The 18,254-nt window shown below is 22.7% G+C and overlaps 1 protein-coding gene across 1 annotated transcript; it reads left to right on the forward strand.

The window, feature by feature from the left end:
- The first annotated feature begins 12,326 nt into the window (after positions 1 to 12,326).
- LOC111291249 (stem-specific protein TSJT1) lies at positions 12,327 to 15,989 on the forward strand. Its single transcript, XM_022882892.2, has 5 exons — positions 12,327 to 12,619; positions 14,471 to 14,711; positions 14,817 to 14,937; positions 15,031 to 15,140; positions 15,704 to 15,989. Exons 1-5 carry the CDS (start codon positions 12,417 to 12,419, stop codon positions 15,737 to 15,739), a joined length of 711 nt encoding a protein of 236 aa, XP_022738627.1. The 5' UTR covers positions 12,327 to 12,416; the 3' UTR covers positions 15,740 to 15,989.
- Positions 15,990 to 18,254: the final 2,265 nt, after the last annotated feature.

An 18,254-nucleotide genomic window follows, 5' to 3' on the forward strand; every position in this document is an offset into this window, starting at 1 on the left:
TGTAACATTGATATAGAATTAATTTAATTCAAAAGTGTCACATCAATTTGTTTCAATTTGGATAAAAGGCAATGATTTATTTGATATTCCATGTCTAAAATTTATTATCAAGAAATGAGTCAATTTACATTTTTCAAACATTCTTGATTCGATAAAATCCATAGCTTTTTCCTTCTTTTTTTTTATACAGGTGTCATCTTTAACAACACAAGAAAATAAATATAGATATTTTTTAGCAAATATGTAAGTTACAAATAGATTATGAACAGAAAAATTGGAGATAAAATATAATGATTATCAATTTATATGCATTATTTGAGAACATTAATTCATAATTTATTTCAAATATAAATAATTTATTTTTATTTTATATGAACTTACAAGTGTATAAAAGATAAAAAAAGGTAAAAATTGAATAAATTTAGTTTTACTTAATAAAAACTTCTATTTATTTTTATCATTTTTCTTTTTAAATAATATTTGTTAATATATTTATAAGATTTTATCGCTCTTTAGTTTTTTAAAAAATTTAAATTTTTTATAAAATCTTAATTTGATATAAATTATGAAAATTTAAATATAATTTTAAAAATAATGTTAAATTTTATGTATTTATATATATTTAAAAAATAAAATTATTTTATACATCACACAAATCATAAACTAATTAAATATAATATAAAATTACATTTATTGAAAGAATAGTAATAATAAATTTAAACCATTCACATTATAACGCCATAATCCCACATCAGGAGAATGTGTGGATAAGAAATGATATATATATATATAGAGATTTAATCCCAAACTTGTGAGTTGCTTTTTATAGGACAAAATCGTGAGACTTTCGGGTCAAAGCGGACAATACCTCGCAGGTTGGGTGTGGATCTCTACAAATGATATCAGAGCGATCATCAGTCCGCAATCGTGAGAGTTACTAAGTGTTACACGGTGAAGCCGTGAGAGTCACTAAGTGTTACACGATGGTCTGATGTAATTTTGGTCCTATAGATAGATATATATGTAGAGATTTAATCTCAAATTTATGAGGTGCCTTTTGTAAGATAAAATCGTAAGACTTTCAGATCAAAACGGATAATATCTCGTAGGTTAGATGCGAGTCTCTACACACATAAATATAAAGATTAATTTCTATAGAAGAAAAAGAGACAAAAAATAAAAATAAAATAGAAAATCAAAGGCAAATAGAAAAAGTGAATGAAAAAGAAAAAATTAAAAAATAACGAAAAACAAAAAGTAAGAGCATCACAAAAGTTTGGTCGATAAACAAAAAATAATGTGTTGTCCACTTGCCCATCTGTATTGTAAAAAACATTGAAATTACATGATAAGAATCCGCATAAAAGTTTTGGTTGCTTTAATAAAAGAAGGAAAATATTATTTTCATCACTTTTTTTTTTAAATTCACCCATTTCGCGAGAAAGTTTGGGTTCGTAAATAACATCTCAGAATTAATTTATCTCGTTGTCATAGATAAAATTTAATTAATAATATCTATTATACTATAAATTAAAAGAATCTTTAAAGAAGTGTTTACGTGGCAGTTATCTATTATTATAAAATTATTATTTTACACTCACTCGTTGTTAATATTATAATTAAATGATTGATTCAATGAAATTTATTTTTTTTAACGAAAAAATTTTAATTTTGAATTTTATCGTTGATTATTTATTATGATTATTTTGAAAGAATAATTTATAATCATTTATCTTAAGTTATCAAATACAATACATTTTATTTTAATTTAAAAAATTAAATAATTTATCCATCTCAAATTCTTTTTATCAAAAAATAAAATATTATAAACTGGTACAAAATTTTTATTTTGCCATTTAACAAAGCAACACGTAAATTTAATTTCCAGGCATAAACAAAAGTTCCAACAACTCAATTAAAAAAATTACAACAACTCAAATAAGATCTAAGGTGGCAAAAAAGAATTAGGTGAAGTTGTCAACAACTGCACCAGATGACATTAGATCTGTGTAAATAAATAACTAATAAAGATTAAAAGCATTGATTCGTTACCCAAATCTAAACATTTGAAAGCAATTCTTTTACACATATAAAGTTATATGGTGGATGTAAACATAATGGGGTAGGAAGCGTAGTAGGTGGTGAAGGTAGGATTTTGGTGCTTTTTAAACGGAGTGATTCAATTCCAGATCTAGGAAAATGAAGATATTTTTTGGAGAAGCAAGGTAGAAAAGTGAAAAGAGGGTTTCTGGGAATTTTATGGGATTTTTCATTATCGAAGCGTGACGGCTGAAAGGGTTTACCGCCGGGCCGCCACACTATGATTGGTGGATAAGATCTGGAATAGGTTGAGATTACTTTTGAAGTTTCCGGCACAACATGGTGGAATCCAGCTGGAAGCTGGGCTTCACTTGATTTTTCTAGTGAAAATTTTTTTTGATTTTAAAAAAATGGAGTCTGGTTTAAAAAGAGAAATTGATGCGTTAAAATTGCAAAAAATATTGATATATAAATAAGGGGACAAATCGATTGAAAGAGAATATAATTAGTGCTAAAAAATGTTAATTGTTAGGTATTGTTTTATTTATTTTATATATCCCCCTCTTGCTCTCAAGAAGCCAATTGTACCTTTTAGAAATAAAAAATCGGACTCTTCAAAAAAAATATAATATTGTCACACTTAAAACTTTATGATTAATAGTCATATATTTTAATCAATTGATTTATTTTAAATTTTTTAAATTTTATTTTTTAAATATTATAAATAATCAAAGTGATTGTTCAAAGTAATTATTTAAGGCTTAATAATCTCTTTCAAAAAATATTAAAAAGCTAGAAAAAGAAATTGAATCTATAATTTTATAGTTAACAACTATCTACTCTAATCGATTAAGTTATTTTAATTTTTATATATTTTATCTCTTCAATCGTATGAGTAATGAAATGAATTATTTAAAATATTTTTTATAAAAAATTAAAAAATATTATTTAAAGTATTTTTTATAAAAAACATATTAAATAATATTTTTCAAAAAATTGAAAAGAATTATCTAAAACGTTTTTGGACCAAAAACACCTTAAATAATTTTTTAATAAATTTTAAAATAAATTATTTAAGATATTTTTAAACTAAAAATATCTTAAATAATCTTCTAATACATTTTAAAAAAGATTATTTAAGGCATGTTTGGATAAAAAATATCTTAAATAATTTTTAATATTTTTTATTAATGATATTTTGTAAATAAAAACAATAATTAAATAAAATATTTATCTTTTTTGTTGCTAAAGGCATCATTTATAGGTATTTATTATTAATAAAAGCTAATTAAAAATTATCATTATATATGTCAAAAAAATTATAATAATTATTTAAGAATTAATATATGTGAATTCTTCCAATCAAACAAGTAAATCTAAATATGAGATTCTCATAAAATGAAAAAAAATCTCGAATATCGTACTTTTTAAAAAATCACATTTTTTTCAAAATATGAGATTTTACGAATCAAATGTCTCTTAAAAATTATCAAAATTTAAAATTATTGTATTTTTTTTTTACATATTATTTTTTCCATTCTATTACTATGAAAATATAATTACATATAATGTGATTTATTAATAAAATATAAAATTTTTAATTTTAATAATCAAAATTTAATTTTTGATAGTTTTAAAAAATATATACATATAAATTAAAACACTTAAACCGACTATTGTTTAAGAGATAAATTAAAATTTATAAAAGAAATCCCTGACGAAGCAGGGGACAACAGCTAGTATAAAACAAAATAAACACTTTTTTGAAATTTGCATTGGTAGTAACGTTAGAATATTTTTTAATTGAGAATTTAATTTAGTTGATTAATATAATTATTTGTCAAAAATATTATTTAATAAATTAAGGATCTGAATTTTAATATTTGTAATTTTTTTATTCTTAAATTACAATCTATTTTATAAAAAATAATTAAGTCATACTTAGTACATAAAATAATGGATAAGATAATATAATAATCATTTTATATTATATTTAACTTATATTTTATTGAAAAAAATAAAATTACAAAAAATATTATCATCCTCTTAATATAAAATAATTTTATTTTTTATTTTTAGTCTATATGATTAAATTTATATATTTTATTATATTTTTAAAATTTAAGTCAATAATTTAAATTATTTAAATTTTAAAAAATAATAATTTTGATTAATAAATAAATTATATTATTTTAATATTTATATACATTAAATATAAAATAAAATAATATTATTTAATTTAATCTTATTTATAATATTATTTTATTTTATCTTATTATTATTTTGTACATCAAATATGATCAAAATTTCTTTTTAAAAAATATTAACATTTTTTTCTTTTTTATTTCACAAATCATTGTCTGGCACTTCAAAATGCTTATATATTCCATGATGATAAGCATATGATTTTATGTCTTTCAACAAATTTTTGTTGAAAAAAGAAAAATTGAACTTTGCAGGCTATAAGCGTAGAAGTTTAAACCACTTTCTTAGAATCAACCATCCTATTTCATTTTGTATTTTGTTTCAAGGGAGCTGAGGCAAAACAAGGGGAAAATCAATAATTTTTCCAGGATATTTTGAAAAAATCAGAAGGGATTTCTTTTTCAAAATTAAGAAAAATCTATATAAAAAAAAAAGGGAAAATTTTAAATCAGGTTTGGCAGTTTCTGACCTAAACCATGGGCTAAAAGCAAAACCATGGGTTGGGTGGTCTGTCTTGTCCCTTCTTCCCATGTGTCAAAATTCCTTCTTTGCAGGTACGGGTAAGAATCTTGGTTACGAATTTTTGAACATATAAAAGTCAAATAGTGCAAGAGTGTATTTAAATGAAAAATTTTAAAATGAAAGTATTTAAAAAATATATTATTTTAAAATGGTAGTATTTGTAATTATTTAGTTTTGTTAGAAAAAATTTTAATATAATCAATTTGATGAAATAAAAAATAATTATAAAAAATAATATTAAATATACAAATACAATATGCAATTTGAGTAACAATATATTTGTAAACATATATAAATATTATTAATAATATAAAAAATAAAATATATATATTAGAGTAAAAAATAATATTTTATTTTTAAAATTTTGTATTTTATAATGGATCTTGTGTAGTAAAGAGATGGTGAATTTAAATGAATTTTTAAAAAATTACCACTTTAAAACTGTTTGGATGGAATTCGAAGAAGGAATTTTATTTCAATCAACATTTTTAAAGTTTAAAAAATTAATTTACAGAGAAATTTTAAGAGAAAGTCTGTGGTGTTAAAATTACCTCTTGACTTAAAGATGTAATTTTTAAAAATTTTTCTCTTAATCCTCCAAACATGGCCCATCGTTAAATACAAAACTCAAAAAAATAAAATATCATTTTATTTAACTTTAATATATATTTTTCTTTTATTCATTAATAATATTTATATAATATTTATAAATTTAATATCCATATTATTATATTTTTATATTTTTATTTATAATATTATTGTTCATCTTTTATAATTAATTTTTATTTCATCAAATTTTAATAAATTAAATTTTTTTAAAAAATATTTATCCCAATAAAATAATTACAAATGTTAACATTTTTAAATGTTGCATTTTAAAATATTTTTATTTAATTTTTTTAAAATTTTAAAATTCTCCAATTAAATGTAATCTAGATGAAATTTCATGAGGGAATATAAACACCTCAAATTCTCTTTAAAATTTTATCCTATTTTTTTTTTAAAATTTATTTTTAAACTTTTCAAAGCTTTAATTAAAAAAAAATCTTTGTTCCAAATGTCATGTCCAAACACAGTGAAAAAGTTTCAATCTAATCCGCCAACTTTAGTGGACCCTTCCTCCATCCATCCAATCTTTTTTCACATCACCAACTTGTTTAATCATTATCCATGATCATCATTGTTGATACCCAACATCTCAGTCACATGTTAATCTTCCATGTGAGCAAAGTATTTTTAATTTTTCTCCATAAAATTAAAAATACCTTTTTTTTTTTTCTCTAATTTAATTGTTTTATAAACAATTCATGGTTAACATCGCAATCAAACTATTAAAATATTCTTGAGGATTGTTTCCACATATAATATATTGTTGTTAAACAATTTTTTAATGGAATATTACGACCCTTTAACGAAGAGGAAAAATAAGATTTTTTTTTTCTTGGGTGACTAGGAAAAGCACTAAGAAAAATCAGATGATGACAGCCTTCTTGTCGCTAAATGCATTAAAAATTTGTTCATAGTGATTTATAAACAAAGAAAAAAGTTTCATAGTGTTTAATTAATTAATATTTAAATAGCATAAAAATTTTAAATTAATTAAAATGTCGAAGACATGTTGATTCTTGAATCTTGACACCACCAAACAACATTTTGTGACCAATTAATTTATGTTCAAGTTGCCATCAGAACACAAGAAACAATGTCTTCATCCACAGTTTTGCCATGTTGGAAGCTTGGACTCGTTCATTTAAGATTTATATCCAAATAAAAAGATACAATACTTACATAAGCTATTAAATTTTAAAATATAAATAAAATTTTAATATTTATTATATGAAATTAAGATTATAAAATTTTATTTTATTGTAATTTTAATTTTAATGGTATAAAATATTCAATTTTTGTTTAAAATTTTTTAATTGAATGATTTAATTTATAAAAAATGTTTACTTAAATTTATTTTGATAAGTTAAATGATAAATATTTAAGAGAACAATATTTTAAAAATTGTACCAATTTGATATTATTTATCCAATTTTAAAATTTGATGAGTATAATTATAGTAAAATAAAATTTTATAACCTTACTTTCATGCAATATCGAGGGTTTGTTTGCATTTTAAAGTAAAGTTTGAGAGTTTACTTAAGTTTTAAACCTAATAAAAAATTTATAATTAAAAATTATTTAATTCCTTTTAATTTAGATCATCAATAGGGAAAATATTTTGGAATAATTTTAAATTTGAATAGTAGTAATATACTTGTCTTGCATATATCAATTAAAGTGGTTAAATTATATCATAGGTCTTTGTATTCTATAAAAATTTGAAATTTAGTCAATGTATTTTAATTTATATAAATTTAGCCATCATACTATTTTAATTTAATAATTTTAATTCAACCACTAACTTTATTAATATTTACTCTTAAAAATATTGATGCAATCGATGATTTGATGATGTAAGTGTTGATTTTGTTAATATAGTGTTAACTTTACTAACGTAATAACTTATATGAACAAATCAGTTATCAAATTATGTAAATGATCCTTATACTTAAATAAAATTTAAACTTTAATCCCTTTAATATAATTTTATAAAAATCTTTTTTTCATATAAATTGAATTTGATAATGTTGGTCCAATTACTAATAAAAATAATTCTTTCTTTTATTTTTTTAAATTAGAATTTAATATTTTCTAAATAATCAATATTTTAAATTTTTTTATAAATTTTTAAAATATTAAATTTAACATTTTTAAAATATTTTTAAATTTTTAAAATTCATTTTTTTATTTTATAAAATCTAATTTTAATTTTTTTAAAATTCAATATTTTGAATTTTTTTAAATTTTATAAGATTTTCTAAAAGTATTAAATTTAAAAATTTTCAAAATTTTAAATTTTTTAAATTTTGATTTTTTTTCAAAATTTAACATTTTATTTAAAGAAAATATTTAATTTTAATATTTTAATATTTTTATAAATTTTTTTTATATTTTTATGTTTTTATAAATATTTTATTTTATGTGTTTTTAAAAAGAGTTTATAAATTTAAAAATTTTTCTACATTTTTGTTATGTTATTCAGTGAAGAATAAATCAGAATTAAAACTTCCTCGTGCTTCACTATTATTTACTTTTTACCTCATATTTTTATCTTTTCAACCTCAAATATATCAGAACAAAAAAAATTCTAAAGATCTATGTCTTCTTTTTAATTTATTTTTCATTTAAATATTTTAAAATATGAAATTTACTAAAAAACATGAAAAATTTTTAAAAACTAAAAACAAAAAATTAAATATTTTGATTAAATAAAATTTAAAGTTTCAAAAAAAAAAAAGCACAAAAATAAATTTTATTTTAAAAAATTAAAATATTGAAATAAGTAAATTTAGTATTTTTAAAAAATCTAGAAAAATTTTTAAAAATAAAAATATTAAAATTTTCCAAAAATAAAATCTAATTTTAAAAATAAAAGATTATGACTTTTTAAACATTAAAATATTTAAAAATATACTAAATTTAATATTTGAAAAAAATAAAAATTCTAAAAAATTCTAAATATTAATTTAAAAAAAAAATTTGATTTTAGAAAAAGTAAAAGAAATATAATTTTTATTAGTAATTAGATAAACATTATTAAATTTAACTTGTTTGATGATGATGAGATTTTTGTGAAATTATGCTAGAGGAACTAAATTTTAAATTTCGTATGAGTATAAAAATTATTTGCATAATTTAATAATTAATTTCATTAATATAAATGAACACTTCAACAAAATCAACGGCATGTCAGCAAAGTCTAGCCTTATGTCATTAAGTCAATAGCCATGTCAATATTTTTTGCAGCAAAATATTAATAAAATTAGTGATTATATTAAAATTATCAAATTAAGATAATATGATAACTAAAATTATATAAATTACATTAAAAAAATTAAATTTTAAATTTTTACCAAGTATAAAAATTTCTAACATATTTAACCGACTAAAATATATTGAAAAAGTTCATCTATGAATAAAAAAGTATAAATATATGTAATATAAAAAGTAATTAAGAAGAGTAATGTACATTCATAGGATATATTAAATGGATGAACAATTGTGAGGTTTTTAAAATAAAAATTTTTTGAAGTACATTAAAATTATTAAGAGAGATTTATTTATATCAGTATAAGTTTTACACTCTTTATTAATTCTTATCTAAAAGTCATAAAAGAGTGCAAAGTTTTATATTGATATAAATAGATCTCGACAAAATTATAAAATTATTGTCATTATTTTTAAGTAAAGTAATGAAGATGATTCTTATTCTATTTATAAATCTTAATTTTTATTCTTAATACTTGAGTTTAAAATTTAAAATTAAAAAGCTTTTTAGGGCGATCTTTTTATGTAAGACGACAAAATATTTTCAATAATTAAAAATGATAACATAAATATATATTTATAAAGGATGCCATAATTTATAGATATGAAAAATAATTATAAGTCAAAAAATTCGAACATCAAATTTGTTAGACAATGTCTTTTAATAATAATTATATAAATTAAATGAATTAAAATTTAACTTAAAAAAATTATGAACTAATATTTTTTTTTATGAAATGCTTGGGCAAATGTTCTAAGACAGATGCCCATAAAAACACTCTCTGTTTTATTAAAAAAGCATTGAGATGTCAATTAAAAAAAAAAAAAGCATTAAGATCTCGAAAAATTGACATGCAGTGAACAAATTCATGGAACTCGATAATTGAACTAAGCATCTGTTAGTGAAATTTATGTAACGTTGCTATAATATAATAAAAAAATCACCAACTTAAATCGATATTAATCTATTTTAAATGATATTTTATATTCATTAAATTACTTACTTACCAAAATTTGGAACATATTTATGACGTATATGATTGGAAATATGAATTTTGAGAAAATGAATTTGAATTTTCATTTGTTATATAAATTATAAAAGTAAAATGCATATGCACAAAATATTTAATATTTAATAAGGCTATATAATTTAAATGATATAAAACAATTAATTTCAAATTCACAAATGTTGTTATATTTGAAAAGATTAAGTTGAGAGAGTAGATTTAAATTTATTATGAGAATGAATGTACAAATTATGTAGGTTATTTTTTTAAAATAATATGGTTCTATATTTGAATGGTATAAAAAGATAAATTTTAAATTCGCAAAATTATTATAAGTATTTTAAATTCATAACTAAATAGACATCCGACAAATTTAAAAATTTAAAAAGTAATCGAGAAAGTTGTATTTACACTAATTTTAAAATTCAAAATTCTTTTTTCAAATTCAAGTTACCAAATGTAATATTTCAAATTCATCTCATTAAATAAATTTTCAAAAATTTATATATGAGAAATTTTTCGATACATTAATAGTGTAATTTTTTAAATCTATAAGCAAGTTTAACATGATAACATAAGTTTTTTAGTGTATATTTAAAAAAATAAAAAATTAATTCAAAAAATAAGTGTGACATGCATTATCATTTTAACTCCGTTTGTGAAATTAAAATACTCTACTATCAGTGTATCAAATAATTTATTTTTATATTTAAAAAAAATAATGAATCCATTTATATTAACGTAAAACTTTTTAGTTTTATATCTCTTTTAACTATTGATTTCATTAGATTAGAGGGATAATAGTAAATCATTTTTTTCTCTTTGATTTGTTTCTCTCATCTCTTAAATATATTAAAATCGATAATTAAATAAATATAAAATAAAAAAGTTTTACAATAATGTAAGTTGATTCATTTTGTTTAAAAAATAATCATGAAGATTAAATTTACATGTGTTCTATCACATAATTTACACTAATTTTAAAATCTAAAAATCTATTTTTAAAAGTCAAATTACCATGCTAGTTTTCAATTTTTTTTTGAGAGAATGCTAGTTTTTATTTTAATTAAGTAGTTTTTATTTTAATTAAGTAAATTTTATCAAGAAAATCAAATTTATTATGTTGTTTAATTAGTAAATACTGGCCACTACTTTTAATAAAAATACTTAACTTATCGCAAAAAAATGTCAATCAGACCTTGGTTTAATGTAAAAAAAAAAACTTACAATCTTGAGGTTTTAGATTTAAATGTATTGTATATGGGTTTACTTTAATTTAATTTTTATTAGATAATTGTCTAATTATATTTTAATTTATTAATTGATTTATTGATAATTCAGTTATATAATATTTAATTATGATTATAACTTATAGTTTTATATATAAAAAAAAAGCCTGATAGTCAAAAGATCAAAACACTAAGAGGAGAATTTTCTAAAGGTGTGGTCCACCATGAATATTTCTTAGTTGGTACTATAGTAAAGAAAGATTAATATGTAAAATTTAGTAAAGAGGAAATGATAATGACTTTTATGATATTAATTTCAATGAGTATAAAATCATAATTACACGAAATATGTATAATCAAGATAAAATATATGTACATTTAATGAAAAATATATAAAATTATCTTAAAAGTACATAAATTATCATATATTTAAAAATCAAGTTTAGGAAGCGTTGGCAAAATATTAGAGTTAAAATATATGTATATTTAATAAAAATATATAACATTTTCTTAAAATATGTGTAAATTAGTAGTTGTCATATACTTAAAAAATATGATATTAGAGCTTGAATTTATAAATTACGAGTTTAAAAAAATTTATACACAATATTTTTTTCAATTAAATAAATATAATGATAAGAATTCTAACATAAATTAAAAAAAAAAGTGCTTGACAGTTACTTTTAACATGACTTTATATTTTAGAAAACATAAACAATAAGTTTTTATAAAAAAAAAAAATGTACGATAAGATTAAACTATATATATATATATAAACATAGTAAAATTTTTCTATATATTTATATTATTGTTCTTTACATAAGGCTTAATTTAAAACCTTATGAATTTCTTTTATAGCCACACAGATTTTGATATTTTTAATACTATTTATTATATTGTTGATTAATAAAATAAGCTTTAAATTTTTACAGATGAACATATATTTTCTTTTAATTATATATCTTTATTACATATATATTATATTGGTTGTTATATCAATTACGTACATACAGTAATCTCATCTGATTATGATTTATCATTAGATATTGAGGTCATAAAAATAATTATCATTTTCCTTTTATAAATATAAAATATCGATATTTTTGTTAATTATTTTTTTATGATAATACCAATTAATCAATATTGGTGATGGACCGCTCCAATTTTTTAATTCGTGCGATAATCAATTGCTAAAACAAAAAATTACCTTAGAATGGACCCCGCAGCAGCTCAAAAATCATCGCCCATCTGACCCAGCACCTAGTACCACTTTGTCTTTTTTTAAACTATTAATTTATTCCCATTTAATACGCACAAAAACTCAAAAGGCAAAAGGAAAAAAATTTTGAAAATAAAAACCAGAATCACAAAATTTAGATTTACAATAATGCCCTCGTCCGTTTTTTTTTTTTTCTATAAATGAAAATGCATTTTCATCCAATACTCCATTCCTATATTCGAGCTTCTACTAGCTCCTACCAAAGAAAAAAGAAAGAAAATAATCTTCTGAATTAGGGGGATTTTGTTCGGGGGCAGAATGTTGGGAGTGTTTAGCAGTGCGATAGTGTCTCCACCGGACGAACTGGTTGCGGCCGGTTGCCGAACTCCATCGCCTAAGATAACGGCGGATGCTCTGGTGAAACGGTTCCTTGAGACAAACTCCTCCGCCGTGTCCATGCAGATCGGAGACCATGTCCAATTTGCTTATTCTCACCACAACGAGTCCGCTATACAGCCCAGGTAAAATAATACTAGTAATAAGGTTTCTGTCTATAAGGTTTGGCTAAGATGGACTGTTTGATGATCGGAAGGTTGCAGAGAAATTATTCGAATTTTAAACTTTAATTTAAATAGGAATAATTATTACTATTATAAAATCAAACTTGAGTTGATCAACGAGTGTTTAACTGTTTATTGATAAAACTATACGCAAATTTTACTAGAAAACTTATAAAATTGTTTTCCAAAATTAAAAGGGCTAGATTTTTATGTTTTGGTTTAATCATTTCACCTAATCTCATGCTTATTTTCTTCAGATGCATTCGAAGGAACTGAGGGAATTATTGTAATTAATTTAATTGGATTAATGATTTTTGGGCTGTGGTTGATGATTGTTTAAAATAGAAAAAGAATGAAAAAAAATGATAAACTAAAATTACGGATTTTTTTTTTTTTTTATATAATGGGAATCAACAATCGTTCACATGTTCGAAGATCACGTGCGACTAAAAATTTTGAAGGATTTAATTTTTATTTATTATGAAAATAACATATTAAATGTAAAATTTTTAAGTAATAAATTCCCATTAATCCGACTTATAAATATGAGAAAGGACGGAAGATTCGTGGCCATGATTTCACAATCGCCTTGTTCGGAACAAACTCGATGATTCTATCTGATATATGTTGTATTCATTTTTTTGGGTGGAATCAGGTGATACGTGCATCAGTTCCCATCTTGAATCAAACTAATTGAAATTATTTATGTAAAAAAAAACCTAATAGGATGAAAAGATTCTTCTGTTTGTCTAGAAACAGACAAAGCCAATGAACACGGCCCTTCTGGATTCTAGCCATTTGAGTGTCTTAATATCCCGAAAAATCATTGCAACTTCTAAGTCAATTTGTTATTGACACGTGGACGGCCAGATGATTATTTATCAGTCGGTCTTTCTTTTTTTCTCTTTTGTATTTGACGGGAATAAAGTTGTGTTGGTTCTTCTTTTTATCGCTAACTTTTGATAAAAGTAAACCTCTATTATTACGTTACGTGACACTAGGTGGGTGTCCTTTTCTAACCAACCGTTCAAAGTATGTGAGGGTAATGGATTTCTCTGGATGGCATAAAGGATAAGGATTGCCAAACTTGGATCGGGACCCACGTTGGTCCCCACTTCCCCCACACCTAAGGCGGGATGGGTTAAAAGCATTATTGATCATTTTAATGTTTTAAATATAATAGTTTGCAAAAATGAGATAAAAAATATAAAATAATATAATTTAAAATTTTAATAATATTAATATAAATTTATAATATAATAATATATATATATAAATTATTTGAGAGGCGAATGGGAAAAAAATTATGGTTTTTTTTGGGGGCTTTCCGGTGTAGGTGATCTTATTTTGAAAATCAGTTCTGTCCCTAAAAAAATAACCTCTTTTTCCGAGTCTTTGTTTTAGTTACAAAATTGGGTTGGACCCCATTGTGGAAATGATATTTCTTGTCACCCTGTGCTATACTATTTGCTGAGCTAATATGTCGGAACATTATTGATCTCTTGGTGGAGAATCCTAGGTTGTTGATAAGAAAATATTACTAGTTTATTTTATATCACAATTAATTAATTAATACTCCATTTACTAAGAATAATAGAGAGGAGAAAATAACAAATTAATTTAAATAGTTTTTTCTTCTTTTTCCTTTTTTTTTTTTTTTTCAATTTCTCTGCCAAACATAATCTAAAATAAAGGTTTCAAGTATCATTAACATTTTCATCAATGAAATTTTCTTACATAATATATATTACTATCCATCTTAAGTTGTATATGGCTGCTAATATTTTTTCTTGGGTGTTGGTAAAATGGCAGATCATTTGCTGTGAAAGATGAAATCTTCTGCTTGTTTGAGGGTGCCCTTGATAACTTGGGGAGTTTAAAGCAGCAATATGGACTTGGTAAGTCAGCAAATGAGGTGATATTGGTTATTGAAGCTTACAAGGCTCTTCGTGACAGAGCTCCTTACCCTCCCAACCATGTCGTTGGCCATCTAAGCGGGAGCTTTGCTTTTATTGTCTTTGACAAGTCTACCTCCACCTTGTTTGTGGCTTCTGTAAGCTAATTATTGTCTCACTTACTTCATCTTAAATGTCTTGGTGAGTTTAATTGCTTGCTTGGTTGGTGTCTCACAACAAGTGGGGTGGTATGATTTTGACAGGATCAATTTGGTAAGGTTCCACTTTACTGGGGAATAACGGCTGACGGATATGTGGCCTTTGCTGATAATTCTGATTTGCTTAAAGGTGCCTGTGGCAAGTCTCTTGCTTCTTTCCCTCAAGGTGGGTTCACTAGAAAAGTATTGAGAATTTTTTTTTTTTACATTCAATTTCCCTTGATCACTTGCTTGATAACCTTTCTATTCATTTCTACAGGCTGTTTCTTCTCCACAGCAATTGGGGAACTAAGGAGCTATGAGAATCCTAAGAACAAGATCACTGCTGTTCCTGCTAAAGAAGAGGAGATATGGGGTGCTACATTTAAGGTAATTAACATGATTGAATTTTGTGATTCCAATTTATGGTTCTATGAATCCTTTCAATACTAGATCTCTAAATCATGATATGTGGTACCAAGAGAAATTCATTCGCAAGAAAGCTGGTTTAAAGCTTCATACTGTATTGACAGCAGAAGAAGAGTGATACCCTACTAATAAAAATAAGAACTTATATTTGATGAGCTGTTAGTGTGTAAATTTTATGACTGATTAGATAATGACTATCTTATTAATAAATAAATATTAATTTTTAAAATATATATACAAAAAGTAATATTTTTTAAAAAATTTATTTATTAATGAGATATAATTATTTATCTCATTAATGAATTGATATTATTTTATTCATTAATAATGTATAAAATTTATATATCGCCTGTGGATCAAATATAAAGCCTAGAAATAAAAGGGAAACTAACTTTGTATTTGTTCATGCAACATGATTCTTGTTTGTGGTTCAGTTGTCCATTTCTACCAGCTGTGAGGAATCAACCACAAAATATCTTTAGTTGATCATTACCTATGTTTTGTTTGGTGAATTGGACTTTCAGGTGGAAGGGCCAGCAGTTCTTGCAGCCAGAGAGTAGATCTTTGAATCTATCCGTGGGAAAGGATAAAGCGGTTATATGTGGTTGGAAATCAAAGGCATATGCACTAGTCTCCATGGATGTGAATACATGAGTGTGACTATTGGTAGAATATATGCTTAATAGAAATGGTAGTAACTTCTTTGTGGGTAGCTTTATCTTTGTTCTTGAAGCTAGCTTTTGCTCCAACTTCATCCTTTGTACAGCTTCAACTTCTAATCTAATAAAAGTTTGTTTGAGGGTCCCATAACATTTTACAGTAGAGATGCATTGACATAATTGAAAGATGAACAAAAATTTCTTTTGATTGAGTTAATAGTAGACATTTATATAGGAGGCCATAACTATGGTAACAAAATTTGCAAGAGACCGCTGGTAAAACAAGTATAATATAAAGGGAACTCATTTCCTAAATGGTGGCAAAATTTGTCAGGGACTCGGGGGCCTAAATTAAGAAGATTATGTTAGATATTATTGTTTACATGTTATTGTTTAACTTAAGTAAATAAATGTTTATTTATGGTTTAATAAATTTAAGTAAATAAGTTAAGTTTATTGAATGTTATTAAATATGATCAATTAAAATAAAAATTTTGTTTAATTAATGAATGTTAACAAAATTTTTGCTTAATAAATGTAATTAAAACAAAAGATTTTTAATTATAATGAATGAGAATTTTGTTTCATTTATGAAACAATTAATGAATGTAGTTAAAACAAAAAAAAAATTGTTTTAAAATTTATACGGTGATGAAAAGTATGAATTGAATGACATTAATGAATAAAAAAGATATTTCATTCTCTCTACTTATAAATTGATATCTTTTATCCATAAAAAATATGAGTTAAGTCGAAAGGTTAAGAGAGAGAAAAACAAAAAAACTATAAAACACTATTTCTAAATAAAAAAAAATTATGGAACAAGATATAATTTCTCTTTAGTTAAGAAATTGTGAAAATCATCTTGTTCTAAAACTTTGGACATTAAGACTATGCAAAATTAAGATTTAATTTGTATAATAAAAGGGAATTCAACATCTACTATTAGAGCTTTTAGTTTAAGAACTTGTAATTTTCTTTTAAAGATTACTTTATATATTTATTTTCTTTTATAATTTATATTAATTTTGTTTTATATTTTGTTGAAATTATAATGTATCTATAGGTAAATAGCAACTCATATCCTTACATAAATTAAATGTATATAACGTAATGAATATAAATTTATTAAATTAATGAATATATGTTAAATAATATATAATATATTGATTAAAAAATAACGTAAATAAAAGTTAGTAGCTTTGGCATAATAAATGTAAGATAAAATAAATGAAACTTAATAGTCATTAAATTGTGAATAATATAAATATTGCATTGTGTACATAGGATATAACAATTATTTGAAATTTATATACGATAGTTTCTAAGTATTTTGTTTACTTACAATAGTAACACCTTCCACATATATATGTTTTAGATTATTATTATTAAAATAATTGTTATGCTTATTTATTTTGATATCTATAGTATGTATAACTTGTTGGTCACCAAAGTGGCCAAATTGAAAAGTTTTTATAGATGTCATATTAAATAAAATTCAATTATTCATGATTATGTGATGCTATAAATGAGATGACATGACAATATATATATTTATTGAGTAAATTGAAGTTTAATGATTATAAAATATGTAAGGATCGCCCGAAGATAAATTAGTTAATTTTATAATCATAAATATATCGTAGTTGATTAATATAATTCATTAGATTATTTTTGCATATCCAAAGATAGTAAGTATGTCTAATTAGAGTAGATATAATTGTCAATTATGTGAAATCAAAATTAAGCATATATTATGTTTATTGTTGTACATTGTTGGATCATCCAAAAGAGAACTTCAATGTACATTTAATGTTTATATGTATGTTATTTGAATCTGTATCATGTATTTAAGTTACAATTCAAAGCATTAACGTATGGGCATTCTATCTATTTTGCAACATCTATTCATGTTTCTCTTCATTCACAAGCTTTGTCATTATAAAGTTCAATCGGCTTAATATTTTTGAATGGTGTGAACAAGTGTAGTATCATCTATAGTATCATCTAGGTGTTCTAGATCTTGATTTGTCATTTTTGACTGATAGGCCTACTGCTATTATTGATTTTAGTAGTATTGAACAAAAGTATTTGCATAATGCTTGGGAAAGATAAAATAGAGTGAGTTTAATGTTAATGAGAATGATAATAGCAAATAACATTAAGTCAACGATTCCTAAAATTGATAATGCTAAGAAATTTTAGAAGTTTGTGAAAGATATATCTCAATCTGACTTTGTTAATGAGTTAGTTGTTGGGACATTAATGGGTACGTTAACTACCATAAAATTTTATTGTTCTCGTACCATGCATAAGCATATAACTGAAATATCAAATATAGCAACAACATTAAGATTCATAGGAATGGAAGTGAGTGAAAGTTTTCTTATATAATTTATTATAAATTTCTTGCCTT

This window comes from Durio zibethinus, chromosome 16 (genome assembly GCF_047325235.1).
Source record: "Durio zibethinus cultivar Kanyao isolate XHJ-2024 chromosome 16, ASM4732523v1, whole genome shotgun sequence".
NCBI classification, from domain to species: Eukaryota; Viridiplantae; Streptophyta; class Magnoliopsida; order Malvales; family Malvaceae; genus Durio; species Durio zibethinus.

Coding starts and splice junctions, on each gene's coding strand:
- LOC111291249 (XM_022882892.2), top strand. CDS start 12,417: ATGTTGGGAGTGTTTAGCAGTGCGATAGTGTCTCCACCGGACGAACTG. Junction 12,620..14,470: donor GAGTCCGCTATACAGCCCAG/GTAAAATAATAC, acceptor GTAAAATGGCAG/ATCATTTGCTGTGAAAGATG. Junction 14,712..14,816: donor CCACCTTGTTTGTGGCTTCT/GTAAGCTAATTA, acceptor TGATTTTGACAG/GATCAATTTGGTAAGGTTCC.